Genomic DNA, 19,622 nt, shown 5'->3' with positions numbered 1-19,622 from the left:
TAAGTCATTTTGATAATTGTATTTAAAAATGACTTCGTTCCTCAAGCAACTGTCTTGCCAGCTGTGGTTTTGTAAATATTACTTTCTGGTCTGCTGGGCTGTAACAAGATAGATAAGAAAGAATTATAAAGCATTTCACAGACATGAATGCTTGGCTCTCAACCTCCCATGCAAGTTTAATCAGAAAGTGTGACTACATTGTAAAAAAGTCACAACTATGTATTTGGGGTCATCAAAGTTGTAGTTTGAAGACACCAATGAGTGTGAAAGCTCAAGATACAATTTTAATAAGGGTCCAGTGTTGTGGAGTAGAGAGGAAGAATCAGGAAGTCTGAGGACTCCAACCAGGCACTGATGGACTAATGCACTTTTCCCAGCAGAGCTGAGATAGGAGTTGACCAACTCAACTCTGAATAGCTCAATGGTTGTTGGTGATTGGAAACATGACAGACTCCAGCTGTGTGCTGTATATGAGGAGGTGATTCGCTGAATACCCCATAGGACCTGTAATTTCAAAGCAATAGTACAGAAATGCTGAACCAGAAAACTAGCAATTTAACCAATTCGTGTTGCACCCTTGGAAATAGTGCATGCAGGTTCCATTTCAGTAACATCTCATTCAGATCCACTGGTTTTACAAAGCCCATGTGAAAAATTCTTGTCACTATTCTAAATGGTATTACACCTCTCCTTTAAGAAAGATTAAATTTTTTATGTGTCCTGTTGTTATCACATGCTACAAAAAAAAATGTGGCCAATGGATGATGAGCTGAGTAAGATCAATGACCAACTGAAAAATATTTATTCATTCTCTCTAAAGATTACAGTTACAAAGTGATATGAATGGTTTCTCTCTGGCTCACAAATCACACCCCTGTGTGAATATGAAGTAGTGTCATCAGTGTCTAAGATTCTGTTTCCAGTGCCTAGAAAGATTCTAGTTTATCCAGCCCTCTGGGAGTTCATTGAATGACCATTACCAAATTCTGCAGTAGGCCTTGGAGATGGATGCAAAACCTCACTGTGTCCATCCCAGAGTCTCATCAGTCACAGAAGTGACTGTCAGGCAGTTATCTTGTGTTGCTGGCTACGCTTTCCTCAGATGTGAAGGTGAATTCATGAAGTAGAGCTGTAGGACAGCAGATGAGCTGCCCACCCAAGAAATGCCACATCCTTTCCAGGAAATGATATATCCTGATTTACATACAGCTCTCTTTTCCCCATCACAAAGGCTCTGTTCATCCTAGTTGCAAACATAGCTTTTAAGCAGGCTGTGGATAACTGCTCCCTGTCTCTTTGCTTTTTCTAAACCAATTTTGACCTTTCGGTTGGCTCCTATAAGCATTCCTAATAGAACTGAGCTTTCTCCCATTAACTTGGTCTATTACCTGGTCATTCATTGATTCATCAAGACATTTGTTCTATGCCTGCTGATGTAATAAAACCTCTATTCTTAGGATGATGGGAGTATAGAAAATAGACATGGTCCTGGTCCTTGGGACCATGACTCCAGCAGTAGGCATGGGAATTAGGAAATCAACACTTCAAATAAGCAAAATGCATATAATTCACAATATATTAGAAGGTGATGGTCACTGAGGGAAGGACATACACATGGAATAAGATGATATTCAGAGAGGAAAATAAAACACGATGAAATCTTGCAGAGGAGACATTTGAGTAAGGACACTAGGAGAAGCTCCTGGCTATCTGGGGAGTGGTGAGTATAAGAGCCTCCAGTCGGAGTTGTCTGACATATTAACAAAACAACACATAGTTGGATGCAGCTAGAGCAGGAGTCAGGGATTTTCAGTGACCGGAGATTCGGTGGATCATTGATAGAGCTCAACATTTAGTACAGTGGAAACCAGTAAAGAGTCCTGAGCACAGTATGGATATATAGAAGGATTGTCCTGGCAGATTTTGTTGCAGAAAAGGTTCCCATCAGTTTGATTCAACGCAGAGCTTCACTTACAGAAAATTATTTCTATGCTCACAGTAACTAGAGCAGGATTCACCAAAATCTACAAGGGACTGCCAGAACCAGTGGGATTTTACCATAATGATACCATACCGGCTTCTGTTCTGGGTAGGTTGGAGAACAAGGAGTTAGCTAGCTTCCAGGTTTTGCTTGCTTCCATGCATGCAAAATTTCCTGTGAATTATTGAAATTCTGTACACACATCTTCTGGCATAAAAGAACAACTATGAAAATGATTTTTTATCATATCATGATATCATAATGTCATCCAGAAGTGACTCCTCAAAGAAACAACATATATGAGAAAAATGAAATTAAATATCTGTGGACACAACCCTGTAAAAGTGGTATTGGAACTGAGAGGTGTTTTTTTGTTGTTATTTGTTTTGTTTTGTTTTTTACCATTCACATGTTTCTAGGAAGTGCTAACGTATATTACAGTAATCCTAGGGAAATGGCCTGCAGGAAACAGAATCATATCACAGTTATCTACAATGAAACCAGACAATACAGTGGACACTAATAATCTTCACTCCTTTTCAATCTGGCCTACCTGTTTAATGTTACATTGATTCCATGTCTTAAAATCCCTGTGTATGCTATATCATAATGTTGGTTATGTCAGTGTTCATGTCTCCCAAAGAGCATTCCTGCAGCATTGACAAGTGGACGACTATGTTGTAAGTGGTGTTGGGATAGGCCGTTATGTCCTATACACTGCAGAGGAGGAGAAGGTTCTCCATAATCAGCCATTGTATCAATCTCAGCATGAGGTGAACCACTCTTGCTTGCTTAATTATAAAATAAATTGAATTGTCCTGAAGTAACACTTTGACAGAGAAGTTACCAGCACATTTAGAAGACACATCTCGGCATAGCTCTCTGTCATGTAGAAGTCGAGTACTGCACCCAACATGCAGCATGTGGAGTAGAGAGCATGCTGTTTTGTGTAGTTCCCTTGGCATATCTGTGGGACTCTGGCAGCAAGGTTTTTTTTTTCCACATAGTTTTAAAATGCTTGCCTCTTATAAATCTGCATTTTTTCCTTTGCTTTCAAGTTTTCCCCCCATTTTCTTTTTCTAGCATAAACATGTTTAATCTGGCTTTGACAATCGAAATGCTTTGTATTGCAAGGAGTATGTATTCATGTTCTATGCTAACATTTTCTTTTCTGTGCAAATATTTAGATTATTAAAATTGTACTGACAGAGCTTCATGCTGAAGTGAAAGTTTTCTGTGATATATTTTTGCCAGTGTTCATGTAGACTTTAAAGAGATCTACCACCAACATACCCTTCTTGACTTACAGAAACTATCTCTAGGACCTTTGTGACATTGTTTTGTATTTTCTTCTCCACTTTATTTTTTCTAACTGGGACATAATATAATGGCTATAAATAAAATACTTAATAGATTAATTACTAGAGCTGTCTCTACCAAGTTTTATTAAAAAGAGACTAAAGGACAGGAAAAATCAGTATCCAAGGATTCAAAGATCTGTACCATCATGTTTGTCCTAATGACATCCTAAGGACTTAAAGATTGGGGAATTTTAATACTTGGTACCTCCTGTCTGCATTGCTAGGGATAGGATGGCTTACAGAATCTCTCAATATCTATGATGCATGTTCTCATTCTCCCTCCTCTTCCTCTTCTCCACACCTTCTTTCTGCACCTTTCCCTCTTCCCTTAGTCCTCTCCTATTTCCTTCTCTTTCCTTTACTACTTTCCATAACTTTTAGACCCTCAGATAAAGAGAGAACAGTAAGGATTGCCTTCATGATGTTCCATGAGGTCTTTTGGCCCTTTATCTGAGAAGGGGAAAACACTATCTTCATCTTTTTTTTTCCTCAAAAAAGTTGAATTTGTCAGTGAGATGTTACCCACAATTTTAGTAGTCCTGCCTTTCCCATTGATAGTAACCAAAAAACTGGCAGCTAGTGTCTTCAGGGACAATACAAACCCTGTGCATAAAACCTGTCTCTTCTCTTTATGTTGCTTATCAGTTTTTATCAAAGCCAGTACCCCTTGAGAGAATCGCTAGACAAGCATCACATCATTTTACTTGACTGTCTCCAAACTCAGATCTCTCATACAGTACCAGGATTTGTCTTCCTTTGAAATTAAAGGTTGCCATTCCCTTCTACAGGCCACTGCAGAGGAAAATTTATCAGATTCCTGTGGACAATGGTAATAATGCAGAAACAAATCTATTATAATCCAGAGAGTAAATTCAGGGGACATGGCTTATGTAGGCATGTCAATTTACCCTCTGAGCTACATTTTTTAATTATTTTTTTATTTTTTTACATTAATTACATTTTATTTGCTTTGTATCCCAGCTGTAGCCCCCTCCCTCATTCCTTCCCAGTCCTACCCTCCATCTCCTCCCATGCCCCTCTCCAAGTCCACTGATGGGGAGTTCCTCCTCCCCTTCCATCTGACCCTAGCTTATCAGGTCTCATCAGGACTGGCTGCAATGTCCACTTCTGTGGCCTGGCAAGACAGCTCCTCCCTCGGGGGGGTGGGGGAGGCATGAGTTTAAGGACAGCCTGAGCCACATTTTATAAAGCAATTCAGCAACACCACTTGCATTTTAGAGTTGGTAATTTCTTCTTCTTTGAAAGGTGGGGGATCCATACTTGTGTGAACTCCTGAGGTCTAAACCAACATATCCAAAGGAAGCACACTGATTTCTCTAGAGGTTTAATCAACACAGAACTGGCGTTACAAAATCATCATGTTGGATGCTTCTCATTGAGAAATCAATATCTCCAAAGATGTCATTGCAGTGTCTTGTCTCTCATTCTGGTTCTCTGAATCACTGGAAGAGTACATGTTGGTCATCAACTTACTGTCTCACCACATTGTCATCACTTAGACCACACTGTGTTAAGATAGTTCCTGCAAATGCCAGCCCAAGTCCTTCCTGATGCAAACTAGGGATATATTCCTACACTTCTCTTGACAGCCCACATGTAGAGCCTCTGCCTCCTCTGAAATGCAGTGTCCAGGCTTTACTTTCATGACCCTGTCCTGACCCAGAAACACTTCTGCCAATAGAGACTTGGTCACCACCATTCAGAGCTGTCTCTGAACTTAGGAGGGGACACCTTAAATCTGCCCATGTGTTGTAACTACAGGAAACTGAAAAAGGCCAACATAAGGTAAAAAGGAGAGAGCAGACTGTGAGGGCTAGTCATGAGGATCACTCAGTTTGGGAAGTCACCAACCAGTGACTTCCGTTGTCCATTCCTGTCTTCACTGCCCTAGCTGCCTAACATTCTGGGTAAACATCACTCCTCTCAAAGCAGGGCTGCTGCTGGCTACTTCAGCATACTTGGCAGGTCTCAATGTGTCCTCACAACTACTGTCATAAATCAGAGACCTGTTTTAAATATGTGGCGTCATTTAGTGTCATGGTGTACTCGTGACTGGAACTCAAGATTCCTGAGAGCTTGTGGTTTCAGATTTCCTGTGTGGTCACTTGAGGGCTGGCTGTGAGCACTGGCATTTTTCTGTCTTCTTCTCTCTTTGCTGTGCATTCTTTTGTTTATATCATCAGAATTCCAGCAAAACAGAATAAAATCAGCATCCAACCTTCAAGAAACATCCCCTTTGTGACCTCTTTGCCATCCTGGTTCTTACGTAAATGATTCAGAGTGAAAAACAGGAAGCAACTGTTTACTGTTGAGGCTGATACAACTTATTAGCCAAAAATCACCATATTTTTAGGGTCTCCATTTTTTTTTTCAAAACAGAACAGTATCATATTTGTGAGCCAGAGAATGTACCCTGCACCAAAATACAATGAAATAACATAAAAGTAAAGGACTGCGTTCAAAAGAACTGCTGAGCCTGCTCGGATAGCACATGTTTTATCAGGCTGAGGACCCTTGCTCTAGTTAGTGACTGTGCTCTGTTTCCTTAAAGCCTGTTTGGAAGCCATGTGTGCATTGTCTAACTTCCAAATCCAATTGTATTTCTATAGTGATTGGAAAATATGTCCTCTATTAAACAGGTCTAGCAAAAAGGCATGAGTCCATTACATAACTACATAGAAGGTCAAAATAAACCAATGCGTACTACACACACACACACACAAACACACACACATACACACCATGTAAACAAACACAAAAATAGAATTCAAAATTTATAACTGCAGTATATACTAAGTCTGTTGTAACCAAAATTTACATACAAACAGATGAAATGCTTGTTTTATAAAAACGTTTATGAATTTATGGTTTCGATTTTCCTTGAGGATTTTCTAACAATAACAAGATAAAACAGAGCTACATTGAGCATGTGCCCAGCTCCAGCCTTTCAGAAACTGTTCAATCACATCACCTGCTTGATAGCTGCTTCCTTCTCAGTTCCAAAGAAACAGATCCCGCCCTCTACGGGGACTGATCCAAGGAACAAGAAGAAAGACACAGGTAGGAAGGTCTCTGCCGGCATCCAGAACCATGATCAAGGACAGCATCACGACCCACTTTGCTTCAAGTTAAATGTTTTGAGTCACTCTTTTTTAAGAGCCTCTTCAGCAATAGCACATTTCTTCCCATTCTCATTGCTTTTAAAAGTTCAAGTATCGCGACGGAATTGAGTCCAATCCTCAATTTTTTTAAACAGGCTGATTTTTCCTGACATCTAATTTGAAAAGCAGACTTATATATTTTGTTTTTAATTGTAGGAGCTCATGTTTGGGATACACCTGAACCCTTATAGGAGTGAATTAAGTTCTTTTCATCTAGAGTGTATTGTTTTTAATTCAAAAAAGGGTTATAATAAGTCATTCTTTGAATGGTGAATTGTGAAGTAGAGTTGAACCGCAGCCTTCTGTCTCCCAAACTGGCTGAGAGTCACTAAGTGAATTTATACAATGAAACAGAAGTCGATGCATGCTCCCAGATTCCCATTTTTGTGCAAATGATGAGCTGTTCTTGGAAATTTATTACTCCATCAGCCGCCGTGATGGACCACAGCACCTCTGGACCGTTTGTTATGAGCTACAGATGAGCTTGTGCAGCTGTGCAGCCCAATAAGGTACCCGCAGTTCCATGTGGCTGTGCACATTGGGATTAATCGTATGCACACTAAATCCAGCTCTTCCACTGACGAGCAGATTTGAAGCACTCAGTGAGCCTGTCTGCCTTGTGACTGCCTTATTGGGACATGCCAGTTTGGGATATTGCCAGGCCTAATGCAAGTGCATGGGTCTGTGCTGCTCAACAGGTACAATATGGCTGGCATCCTGGGAAGGTCCAGTGATGGAGACTTTTAAACACATGGAAACAGCAGGCTGTGTTAAATTGGTGTTTTAGTACCACTTACTGCCTCAGAGAGAATGTAATATGTTATTGCTTCTTTATCCTTTCCCTTGTTAAAAATTCTACAGAGTTTTGCCAAGATCCTCCCATGTGCCCATTTTTGACTTGGGCACCTCAGCTTTTGAAATGTCTCGCGGTAATGTGGAATATTCCAAAATTTCTACAGATTTCAGGACCATTTAAGGAAACCCTGTAGATGTTAATATTCAGTGTACTTAGTACTCTCAGAGTGGACATTCCAACAGATCAAAAGAAAGGCAAGGTGTTTACAAAACACAGCTTTCCTGGGATACACATCATGTAAATATATATGTGTTCAGTAATTATTCTCTTTTATTGGTAAATTAGATTATTAATTAAATTAGTTTCCTTTAAGTTATTTTTTTCAAAAATTTCTTACAAGTGAAATCTATTTACATTATTTCTACTGTTCCCTTTCCGTGTTTCCCATGGGCCACCTGTCAGATGTATGACCTCTTCTTCTGTACTGTTTTACACATACATGCACACACACACAACACAACACACACACACCACAGACTCGGCCAAGTCCACCTGGTGTTGTTCACAGGTACATGTAATTAGGCAAAACCCCTTAGGATTGAATACTCTATCAGGGTGTTCATCCATGGAGAAAGTGATTCTGCCTCTCAGAGGCTGGAGCAGTTCATGGGGGTTTGGGGGGGTGTGAGGTTTCCACCATCCACATGGACATTTTGGGAGGCCACCTTTTGTGATCATTTTGCAGATCGTCTTTAGGGAGCCATACGGTTGAGATTTCATGGACGCAGCTTCTCTGTCACGTAAAAGACACTGTCTCCCAGCAGACATCCCACCTTGTTCTCTGGCTCTTACGGTCTTACCACTTCCTTCAGCCATTATCCTTGAACCTTAAATATATGGGTTGCTTTGTAAATATACCAAATGGGGCTAGGCACACCACAGTCATTTATTCTGTGGGTTTTGACTAGTTGTAGGTCTCTATGGAAGCTTCCATCTACTGTAATCAGACAGTTACATTTATATATGCACACAATGTTTTATATTCCTACACAGCGGCCACTCTCACCCTTATTTGCTCCCTGCTCTAACTCGACCCCACACATTCCATGCAGCTTCATGTCCTCTTCTCATTTGTGTGAAATCCAGCCAGTCCGGTTAGTGTTGCTTGTGCGGGCATCAGTGTAGGGTCATCGCCAGGAGCATAGAGAGTCTGTTAGAACCACACTCCCGAAGAAAACAGAAGATCTATTCCCCAGCAAGGATTACCGTTCAGTGTCTCCTGGGTGGAACCTTTTCAGGTGCCCTGCTATTCACATTGGGACTGGCTTCATCTTATTAAGGTCTTCTGCGGGCAGCCAGAGCTGCTGTGAGTTACTGTTGTAATGGCCCCATTGTGCCTAGAAGACGCTATTTCATAGCATTCCTCCCTGTTCTCCAACTCTTATAATTTTTCTGGCCTTTCTTCCATGATGTTCCGAAGCTTTCAGAGGAGGCATTGTGATAATACTGTTTGGGGCTGAGCAGTTCACAATCACTTATGTTTTGCACTCGGACCAGCTTTATATCTCCATCAACTGACAAAGGACAACGGCACTTAAATTAGCTACCTTTCTCAGTATTTATTACAAAGTATGCCATTTGGTACTGCCATCGTTAATGTATTATAAGGCCATTATTAGTGTCTTGGAAGGCATAACCAAGAGTTCTTTTGTAAGCAGGGTACTCCCTTATTACCATTGTTTCCATCACTATCTTCCTGTATGAGGCAATTCCACCACTTGCAATTCCACCACTTGCAATTCCACCACTTGCAATTCCACCACTCTCCACAGGTTGCAGAGGTCCTATTCAACAACGAACATAGTAGAGCCTCAGAAGGAAAATATCTGTGGGCTTGCCAGAATTTTCTAGATCAGTACCATCTGTCCTCCTTGACAGATTGTTACCAACCCCAGGGTCCATTTCAGGCCCCAGAACCAGATGGTCTGCCATTGTTGGTTCTCAAAGTTTGGAAGGGACTGAAATCCCTCTGAGAGCACATGTAGACAGGGAGCTTGGCCTCCACCCAGGTTTCTCTTCAAGGCAGCACTGTGCCAGGTAAATAGACAGCATTTTCCGGAAACAACAGGTCTAAGAACTGTTTCTCACATGTGTTGGGACATTGGAATCTCCTGGATGCTGGCTCATCTACCTGCTGCTTAGGTCCCACCTTCAATGGTTCTGAATTAAATTTCTAGGGCAAGTCGTAGCTGTTCCAATATTTTTTTAGGAAGTCCCTCTGACAATTTTCACCTATAGGTGGGTTTGAGAAACCCGAGTCTGTTACGTTCCATGTTCAGTGTTACTGCTGAGAGAGAAGCTCCAAGCTTCTCATGTTGAATTTAGATCTTAGCTACAGGATTCAGGGATTCTGCAGAGTTTGTATGTTCTTAAAACTCGGGTCAAGTTTATGAGCCACTCCTTTATTTACTCAGCAGATGCTACTGCAATCTCTTTGTGGATCAGGTCCTGCTGTGGTTGCTAGAGAGACTTCTTTGAACAAGTGCACAGAGCTTGCTTTCTACTTTTATTCCAACTGTTAAGCTCAAAATAATCCCAGTTCAGATTGGGATACATAATGTGCTTATGAAGTTTATATTAAACATACATATTATATATAAACAAATGTGTGTGGTAGAAATAAACACATACATCTTCCACAGAGAATGTCTCTCAACAAATGGTTGTCTCCTGCACACAATGCTGTGCTTACACTGTGTGTGTATGTGTGAGTGCGTGTGCCTGTGTTGGGGTGGAGTCAGAAGACTGCCCCAAGTGTTGTTCCCTGGGTTCTGTACACCTTACCCTCCCAGACAGGGTCTCTCATTGCTCTAAACTCTCCAAAAAACCTACACTGGGCTGGCTGGCCAATGGGCCCAGAGATGCTTACACTATCTGCTGCTATAGTGAACTGCAACAGGAACCTCATTGCCCCTCCCCCAAATGTGTATCCTAGGGATCAAACTGGGTTCCTCAAGCTCATGAGACAGGATTTTATGACTGAGATGTCTCCCCAAGTCCAATTTGGTCTTAATACAGGATCTTGATGCTGCCCTGTTAAATCCTCAGCGTTTCTCCTAACATCCAAGAGACCGTTTGGAATGCTGTGTGTGTGTGTGTGTGTGTGTGTGTGTGTGTGTGTGTGTGTGTTTATGTGTGTGCAGATCTAGCGCCCAGCCTCGCACTTGCCAAATGCCATCCCAAAGGGCAGAGACACAACTGGAATTTTTTGTGTGGAGAGTATCTATCCGCTCTTCTTTCTCCCTTACCCTCAGTTCCTTTCTTCCTTCCCAGCCCAACCAGCATTCTTCCTTCCAAAACCTTCTCTTCCAGCTTCTGTCTCACACACTGGGCAATGAAAGCTGGGAGCGTCACACCAGGCCCTCCCCAGACCCTTTCTGCAGCCCTGGGTGAAGCTTAGAGGACCAAGACCTTCTCCCTAGAAGTAGTTGAGGTCCCAGTGTTTTCATTCTAATGCAGATTTCTCTCTAAGCAAGATTCAAGTTAACTGTTTTCCCCCTCAGCGAGCCCTCTGACTCCACCCAGCCCTTGCCTTTTGTGATCTTAAAGTAAAGGAGGGCGACTGGCTTTCAGTTGGAAGACACAACTGTGGGGCCTCTTAGGAGCCTACTACCAGGGAGAGGCGACATACTGAGCCATTTAGAGCACACTTTAAAAATCCAGAAAAGGGGGGCGCTGGCGCTTTTGGTGTTTCCAATTTTAATTGATGTCTCCTCTAGATTTTTTTTTTAAATACTGAAGAAACCAAGCTTACTCTCGTGACGTAGCGTTTTCCCTCCGTTTATCTCTTGCCCAAAAGAGAGTCTTAATGACAAAGCAGCAGAATAAATCTAAGTAGTACATCTCTTACGTCCCTCTTGTAAGTATTCAATTCGGTCTTTTTTTTTTTTTTTTTTTTTTTTTTTTGGTGGCCGAAAGTGTCTCCTGAAATGATGGGAGCGTTTAACGCCTGGGGCTTTTATTAAAACTAGCAGATAGAGACGGCGTTCTGGGAGATCACCGGTTGGGTGGCCTTTAATTTTTTTTTTTTTTTTCCTGTGACTAAAACCTCTTGGAACGCCTCTCGCCTTTTAGTCAGCTGGCCTCTGCTAGCCCGCTCCTTTCTCCTAGGAAAGGAACCTAGCTGGGAACCTACTGGGGCGTGGGTTCGCGTCCGTCTCCAGCGCAGCCTAGATTCCCGCGCCTCTGGGTACAGAAGTTGTCCTCGGCAGGCGGGCGGGGCGGGCAGGCGGGCGGGCGGCTGCTCCTCCACCCCTGAGCGCGCGTGTTTTCTGCTCTCCCGGCACAGGGCACGACCGGCCGCGCGGGGCACCTGGCGGGGTCCGAGCCCGCGCCGCCGCCGCCGCCTCCGCGGGAGCCGTTCGCGCCCAGCCTGGGCAGCGCCTTCCACCTGCCGGACGCGCCGCCCGCTGCCGCGGCGCTCTACTACTCCAGCTCCACGCTTCCCGCGCCGCCGCGCGGGGGCTCCCCGCTGACCACCACGCAGGGCGGCTCGCCCACCAAGCTGCAGCGCGGAGGCTCGGCCCCCGAGGGCGCCGCCTACGCCGCGCCGCGCGGCTCCTCGCCCAAGCAGTCGCCCAGCCGCCTGGCCAAGTCTTACAGCACCAGCTCGCCCATCAACATCGTTGTGTCCTCGGCCGGCCTGTCCCCGATCCGCGTGACCTCGCCTCCCACCGTGCAGTCCACCATCTCTTCTTCGCCCATCCACCAGCTGAGCTCCACCATCGGCACCTACGCCACCCTGTCGCCCACCAAGCGCCTGGTCCACGCGTCCGAGCAGTACAGCAAACATTCGCAGGAGCTGTATGCCACGGCCACCCTCCAGAGGCCGGGCAGCCTGGCAGGTAAGGGGCTTGGCGCCCTGGCGCCGCTCACCTGGGCGCACGGCGGGGGAACCGGGGAGACTGAATCCAAGCAGCAGGGCTGGGCATGCCTCGGTGCCAGGTTTCTCCTTCTGGGGCTGTGCGGGATGCCAGGGCTTGTTTGAAAAGACTGTCAGCCTCCTTCTTGAAGGGTGCCTATCATGCGTTCCCTCAGCCTCTAACACCTGCCTGTCTTCCCTCTTTCCTCTCCAGCTCTGCAGACTTAAACTGAGCCACAAGGTTAATTTAGTAGGGCCACACAGACCTGTTGCTTGCATCCATAAAGAAATTCAGTAACTGTCCCAGTGGGTATGATCGCTGTTAGTTGCCAGAGAAAGTTATGTTTTCCCCCCAAAATCAGAATCAGAACTTAAATGGGTTTCAGCAGCAGAGGAAAGTAACCAATAGGGGAAGTGTCTTCCGTGTTACCTGTTTCATTATGGACAGGGGGGAGGGGGAGGAGGATCCCAGAGTTGGAGAGGCTGCTTCCCTCCGCCAAATCTAAAGAGGTGGTGCCTGTCCCAGTCACAGACCAGACCAAGCTGTGACTCTGCTGTTAACGCCATATGCTCAGTTTAAACAAGCCACTGTGATTGAAAGACTAATGCTCTCTGCTAAAACACCTGACAAGTAATCTGGATTTATTGCCTATTTCTTTCCTTCTAGAAGTATTTGGTGATTTTGTGACTCTAGTAACAGATGCTGTGCTCATATGCTTCTTTTCTTGACACAAATAGATGACTGTGAAGATAAATAGGATAAAAAAAGGAACTTGTTGCAGGCACAAGGCAGGTGGCCAAGGGCTTTAATTCAAACACGGTAATCGCCAGCACGGACCAGCCTAGCTTAGCGGGATGCAGGCTGGGATATGCTGCCCACAGAACATCCTCTCTTTAACCCCAGCCACTGTGGAGAAGACTTCCAGAAGACTAGTAAAGGCTGCTCCTTTCCGTGTTCACCCGACGATAGGAAATGATAATGGTTTTGTTGTTTGTTTGCTTGCTTGCTTGTTGGGTGGGGGTTCCCATTTCTTCCCTCACCTGCTTATGTTTGACAGACATGTGCCTGTCACATTGTACGCCTGCAGTAAGGCAGAGAGTGTGACCAGGTGCCTCAACGTATGGGATCTTGGGGAAAAGGTCTAGAGACTGGAAATACAGTAACCAAGAATGCAACAGTGCCCTGCATTGTTGCATCTAGAAACGCAAGTGGATTTTGAAATGGTTTGTGCTTGAAAGTGTGCAAAGAATGTTTCATAGGCTTTGCTGGTGGTCATGGTGGTGGCAGCGGCTGTGAGTGTGTGCATTCAAGTTTCTGTTGGTTAGAGGTGAGGACACTTCTCTGGCCAGAAGGAGAACTCCAGTTGACCAGCATATTCCCATCTGTTCTTCATATTTTCTGGCCATGTTACATTTTTGCTACTTAGTGAGGAAAAAAAAAAGAAATGTTATTGAAGACTCTTAATTTTAGAGTTGCAGTGAACGTTTTAAATGTTTGAATTCATTTGTTTAACATACATGTTAAAATATTCATTTAAAGATTTCTTCATGCAAATTGCTACTGGTCGTTTTGAGTTCAAAATTATCCTGTCAGAGTGTATGAACGATGGATTTGAATAAGATTTCATATTCCATTTAGAAAATAGCAATCCCTGACCCAAGAGAGATGTAGGAGACAGACTGTGGTGTGTGTGAGCGCACAGATATCAGAGCTTTTATACTCTGCATCTGATGCCATGTGTTTGAAACCATTCCAAGCACCAGGAAGTTTGGAGCCACCTGGTTTGCTAATTGAAAGAGCACAAATATATTGAAATTACAAAGTAGATTTTGTCTTAGCAGAGATGTGAATGGAAATCTGTCACCAACAACCAGCTAGAAGTATCAAAAGAAGGTACCAACTAATTTCACGGTTCTTCATTATGTCTCTCTCGCATACTACCACCACCCATTCAGTCTCTGCAGATAATGCATCCTCTGACATCTTTAACCTCCTCTCAAATAGAGAGAACAGAAAATTAACAAAAAGTAAGATAAATACTTTCAATAGGGTGACTTGGAAGGTGACTTTTGAGTATTTCTTTAGGTGGTGAATCAGCTAGCCCTGCTAGTAAATGGGAAAGCGTGTTGTGAAAGAACAGTTAGTTCAAAAGTTGGTGACTGGGAGTGAGCCTGCTGTGCACAGCAGGGAAAGCAGTGAGCAGGAGGAAGGCTTGGCCAAATGGGTGAGGATGGGAGTTTGCCAAGTGGCTGGAAGGCCATATAAGTCAATGGGGGCAGGAGCAGAGTTGTCATAGTCTGGCTTTGTTTGTAGCAGCCTTACTCTGGCTGGTATGTTAGGAATGAAATTTGAGGATCAAAGGCAGAAAGCAAGAATGTAACTTGGGTGTGATTACGGTAATCAGAGATAAAGGTAACTGTGGAAACTGTACTTACATTGAAGGTGAACAACAGCACACGTGCATGTGTTTGTATGTGTGTGTGTGTCTGTATGTATGTCTCTGTGTATGTGTCTGTGTGTGTATTCGTATTTGTGTGTGTATGTGTGTGTGTGTATGCCAGTGTGATCTTCTCACGAGCTAGGTGATAATGGTAAGAAAGAAGATCCTCCAAGAGAATGGAGTATCAGTGACTGAGCTGGAGCAATTTTCAGAAGCACTTATGTAGGTTTAGGGGGGTATGAATTGACACGAAGACCCCGTTTTTTACAGGTGAGGGCTCTCTGCCAGAATCCCAGTACACATGTCACATAGAAAGTTGGATGTTTTATTCAGGCCCTGTTTTGTTTAGCTAAGGGCACATCAGCGATTGCCAGATGCTGTCTAAGAATTTCAGGCCTTGATTTGCAGAGAGCACTTTGGCAGGAAGTCACATATCCTCCTTCTCTACGGACCTTCTTAGTGACTGAGTGTCTTAGCCAAGAGTTCAGAGATGCCCCAGTGTGGATTAAACACATAGCCAACATAGAAGCATAGAAATGCACTGGGAAGAAGTCATGCATTATTGCAATAGGCCAGAGCAGCTCTAGTGAACTAAAAAGCATGCCACATCCTGTAGTCGCATATAAAGGGCAAGTCATCACTGTGCTCAAAATGCAGAGCTCCAGTTGAGAGTTGCTAACTGTGTCACACTGCTGCCTAGGCTGGCCTAGAAGTCACTGTGTAGCCCAGGATGGTTCATGGCAGACAGCAGTCTCTCTGCCTCTGCCTCCAGGGTGCTAGGATTACAGTCATGAGCCACCCTTTTCAATTTTTCAGTAGAAATGCTCCAATTTCAGTTTTGCAGCCAGTGTGGAATGAGACAGAACTTAGTTACGATGGGAAAATCCATGAGGGACAAGTTAGTGAGATCTCATATATGCCCAGGATGCTTCTTTGAGAAGACCCAGAGTCTTAACTGTAAATGAGGAACTAGTGAGCAATGTAGCATTGCTATCTATATGGGATATGGGACAGAGCACATAGGACCAGGACATCACTGCTTGTTCAGAAAAGATGACTGGGTGATGAGAGACCTCAGAAGGATGACAAGAGAAAATAGCACACACACAAAAAAGAGGAAGTGGATCCCACCCTAGAGGTCTTGTGATCTCGTCCTCTCTGCCGTTGGCTGGCAAACCCATCCTGTGTGTTAGCAACTCTTCTGGGAGCTTTGTGCAAGATGGGTGAAGAGTATTGAGCAAGCAAACAGAAAGGTGTTGAGATTGTTCTTTCCTCCTAGATCCAAGTATTTCATCCATCTCCTACTTCTTTCAAATGGGTGGAACTCAATGCTGATCACTTACAAATGATAGAAAGCTCTCCAAATGACATGACTTGTGTTTTCCATTGTCCTCTTGACAATCTCATCGCTTAACTTACTTTTATGTACATTGAATTAAATGTGTTTATCTCAATGAGTGGGCACATTAAATATTAATGATGAACGAAATTATATTGAAAAAACACACTGTACTACAAAACATTGGCCATGTGTCACTTAGAGTGCTACTCTCTGTGACATTCGTGTTGCATGGTCTCCAGCAACCGACTGAGGCAGTGTAATCTTTACCTCCAGCCCACAGACATGAATGCAGGGCCTCAGCAATGAAGTATTCCCTGCCCAAATCTGCAGGTGACAGGAATGCCATGTAACCTTGGCAATTTTGAATAGAGTCTTAGTAGTCTAAGCTATACATGATATATGAATAGAGGATTTTTTTCTGTTATTAAAGAAAAATAGTTAGGACATAGATATTTAGTATAAAGTTTTTTATTGTTCTTGTTGTTTGTTTGTTTTGGCCACCATTATAAGTTTTTAGTAAATTTCTAACTGATTTTGAAGAAAGACAAAAGCCTCTCAAAAAATGTGTCAACATCTTATTGAGTATGACTTTTCTTGTGCCAATTTTTGTTCCTTTTTTTGTGAAGAAAATAACATGATCTTTCATTTTCTGAGTTTAGAGCCAAATTAATCCTGTTGGAAATACAAATACAAGTTGTAAATATGTATTGAAGTTGTCAGGCTTCAGAAGCTTACTCTGAGAGAGAAATAACACATGAAATGTAAATTCTTAACCAGTGATTTCCATGAGAACTGACCTTATATGGAAAGTTATTTAGTCAAGGCGTGATGTCTCACACTCCAGCCAAATGGACGTAAACTGTCCTACATGGAGTGGACTTTGTGCTGTAAACTCCCAAGTTCTAGCTATTTGGAAACAGCATTCAGTCTGCCTTCCATGTCTCACTCGGTTAACAAAAGGGAACATGCTGATCAAAGACTGTGTAGCCTCTGCTGTGCCCCACATCTTTCCTGGAGGAGATGGTCCCAGAGGTGAAAGGCCTGCCTTCTGTTTTTACATTTCTCCTCCTGGAGCTGATGCTTTCTTAGCCTGCAGACAAGACCCAGGATGATTCTCATGAACATCTGCTTATTGCACTAGACATCACTGAAAATTAGACTTTAAAAATATCCCTGTTCCGATTTACAATTTCTGCTTATTATTTGATCAGCTTGAGATCATAATCCATACCTTGACTTGGGTAAGGAGATTTCCTCTCAGCTTATGTGCTCTGTCCCATATCCCATATAGATAACCTCAGCAGACAGCTTAGGAAGAGACTCCTGGGAAGCTCTCCAATCCAACCATACCCCTTATATTTCCACCAGCCTGCCCCCAACCCCTGTCCCCAGACTTATGCACTGGAAGACCAGTTCCTGCATGGGATATCTGAATTTGTGGAGAATGCATCTCTCACATGTATGGTGAGTACACTCTGGGATTCTGTGCCTCAACCCACTTGGGGTGTGAAGGCCATTTACTACACTCTGACCTTTTTCAGAAACTCAGCACCCCCACTTTATAGTAGCCACCATGGCCATTAGAGGCATCTGCCTACCTTACCCTCAGGAAAGCAGAGACTTGACTCCAGCACAGTCCTTCCAGTGTTCATGCTAGCCCTGTCCAAGTCTCCATCTGCCAGCAGCCCAGAACTCAGAGAAGAGCCAAATCCTTCAGAGCTGTGTGCTAAGTTTATGCAGCATCTGTATTACATGTACCTTGCTATTTGATTTCTATCCATCAATGTGCAGGTGAAATACTCATGGGGAAAGTGCTGCTTTCAGCATCCTCTTTTAGGAAGTTCATGGCTGGAGTCTTGAAACTGAGCTTCAACAGGTAGCCTCTGCCTTACATTTGCTGCCCTGTTTCTCACACAAGATCCCCAAGTGCAAATGTAAGGATACAGTAGGCAGTGAAGTCAAAGAGAGACAGAACACAGACTCCATTATCACTAAGCAGCAAATAAAAAAGTTTTCTTAAAACTGGAAATTAAGAGGCTGAATCGAGCTGGGACTTGTGAGAACTCTGAAGGGCTGAAGATATGGAGGAGGAATCGAAAGTTAATGTTTGCCCCGACCCTAAATCAGCATCCATCTCTCCCTCTACGTCCCCTCTCCTGTCAGAATGGCCAGGGCTTACTCTAAGAAAAAAAAAATTGTATTGTCTTGACTAAACCACAGTGTGAGAGTTAGACTCCTGATTTGAATGTTGGCATCCCGAGTGAGGTTAAGTCACATAGGCACACAGAGGTGGGAGGGTGGTAAGCAGAGCAATCACTCTGGAAGAAGACAGCCCTGCAAGACCCTCTCCCTTTGTCATACATTTACATTCGGAACCCACACCTAGTGGGAAACACTTCTGTTCACCCCATGGAACAAAGCTGCCTCTGGGTTCTTATTCCTCAAATATGATAAATTAGTTAGGATTACAGAGGAATGGGAAAGAATCACTGGCTTGAAAAAGAGAGACTAAAATAGAAAAATAAATTATCTCCTAGAAGAAACAGATAATTTAAAGGATGTAAGAGATTAAAAGAAATAAGCAAAAACTTTATATCTGGCATTGAAGAGGATTTAGGAAGATCTTTAATTCATTAAATAAAAACTGAATAGGGTATGAAGGAGCAAAGAACATGAAAATCCTTCTAGGCTGTAAAAACATAACTCATAAAACTAAAAAATAATTGATAAGATGACTGGGAGACATTTAAGGAAATAACCCAGAAGGTAGAGAATAAATGGATAGAAACAGAAAATAAGAATAGTGCAAGAAGAGCCAAGACAAGCTCAAGAGATGTAACATGTGACTGGGGTCTCGGAGAAGCAGTAGAGGAGGTAAATTACAAAGTCATAGGGAAGAAGACCTCGGGGCTTGTGACTTCCTCAGAAACACCTTGTGTTAGCAACTGAAAGTACTTCTTATTCCACATCATGAAAATTCAAAGTACCAGGATGAAAAGACCCCAGTGTCTCTGGAGAGAAATAAAAGACTTTGCCTGACTAAGCAGTCGCAGTTTTGGACAGCAGAGAACACAAGGTACTGCCTGAGCAGCTGAGGGAATAATTCTTAACCCCAAACCTCCACAGAGCCTGTTTCCCATCATAAAAGAAAAATCAAACATGCTCTAACATGCAGCTCCTCGGAAAATCCATCTTCTAGTCATGCTGTCGTAGAAAACCTACCATATTTGAGTGATGTATCTAGCTAAACAAAAGCATGAAATGGGAGGAAACAGTATCTACAAATAACACATTCTGATATCAGAGCAATGAGGAAAAGTCCAGAAAAAAGGTCCCTAAGCAGCAGGTTAGAAAGCAAGAGAAGGGAAGTCCCAGAAGGTCTGTGTGATGTCAGAATCTAAGGACAGAAAACGTGAAACAGCAGTAAGCTTCACTGCAGATGGAGGAGAAAGAGTTGTTACACTCCGCAGAGTTCTGTAAATCCAGAAGGCAGCGGTTGAGAGATTTAACAGCTAGACAGATGTGTGGGCATATAGTTCCATCCCTTCTTAGCTCTGTAATGCTACGTGCCATTTTACTGAAATACCAATGGAATTTA

At 43.2% G+C, this 19,622-nt stretch overlaps 1 protein-coding gene across 4 annotated transcripts in view; it reads left to right on the top strand.

Moving 5' to 3' along the window:
- Ctnnd2 (catenin delta 2) overlaps window positions 1-19,622 on the top strand; it is an 896,229-nt gene that overhangs the window by 496,102 nt on the left and 380,505 nt on the right. For all 4 annotated transcript variants that reach the window (XM_060380401.1, XM_060380399.1, XM_060380400.1 and 1 more), the window contains one exon: window positions 11,669-12,224. In XM_060380401.1, coding sequence (XP_060236384.1) covers window positions 11,669-12,224 — 556 coding nt within the window. The remainder of the gene's footprint in view (window positions 1-11,668; window positions 12,225-19,622) is intronic.

The sequence above is a fragment of the Meriones unguiculatus genome, chromosome 3, assembly GCF_030254825.1.
Source record: "Meriones unguiculatus strain TT.TT164.6M chromosome 3, Bangor_MerUng_6.1, whole genome shotgun sequence".
NCBI lineage: Eukaryota > Metazoa > Chordata > Mammalia > Rodentia > Muridae > Meriones > Meriones unguiculatus.
Note: the sequence above shows the minus strand (reverse complement) of the source record. Positions and strands in the feature narration are given on the sequence as shown.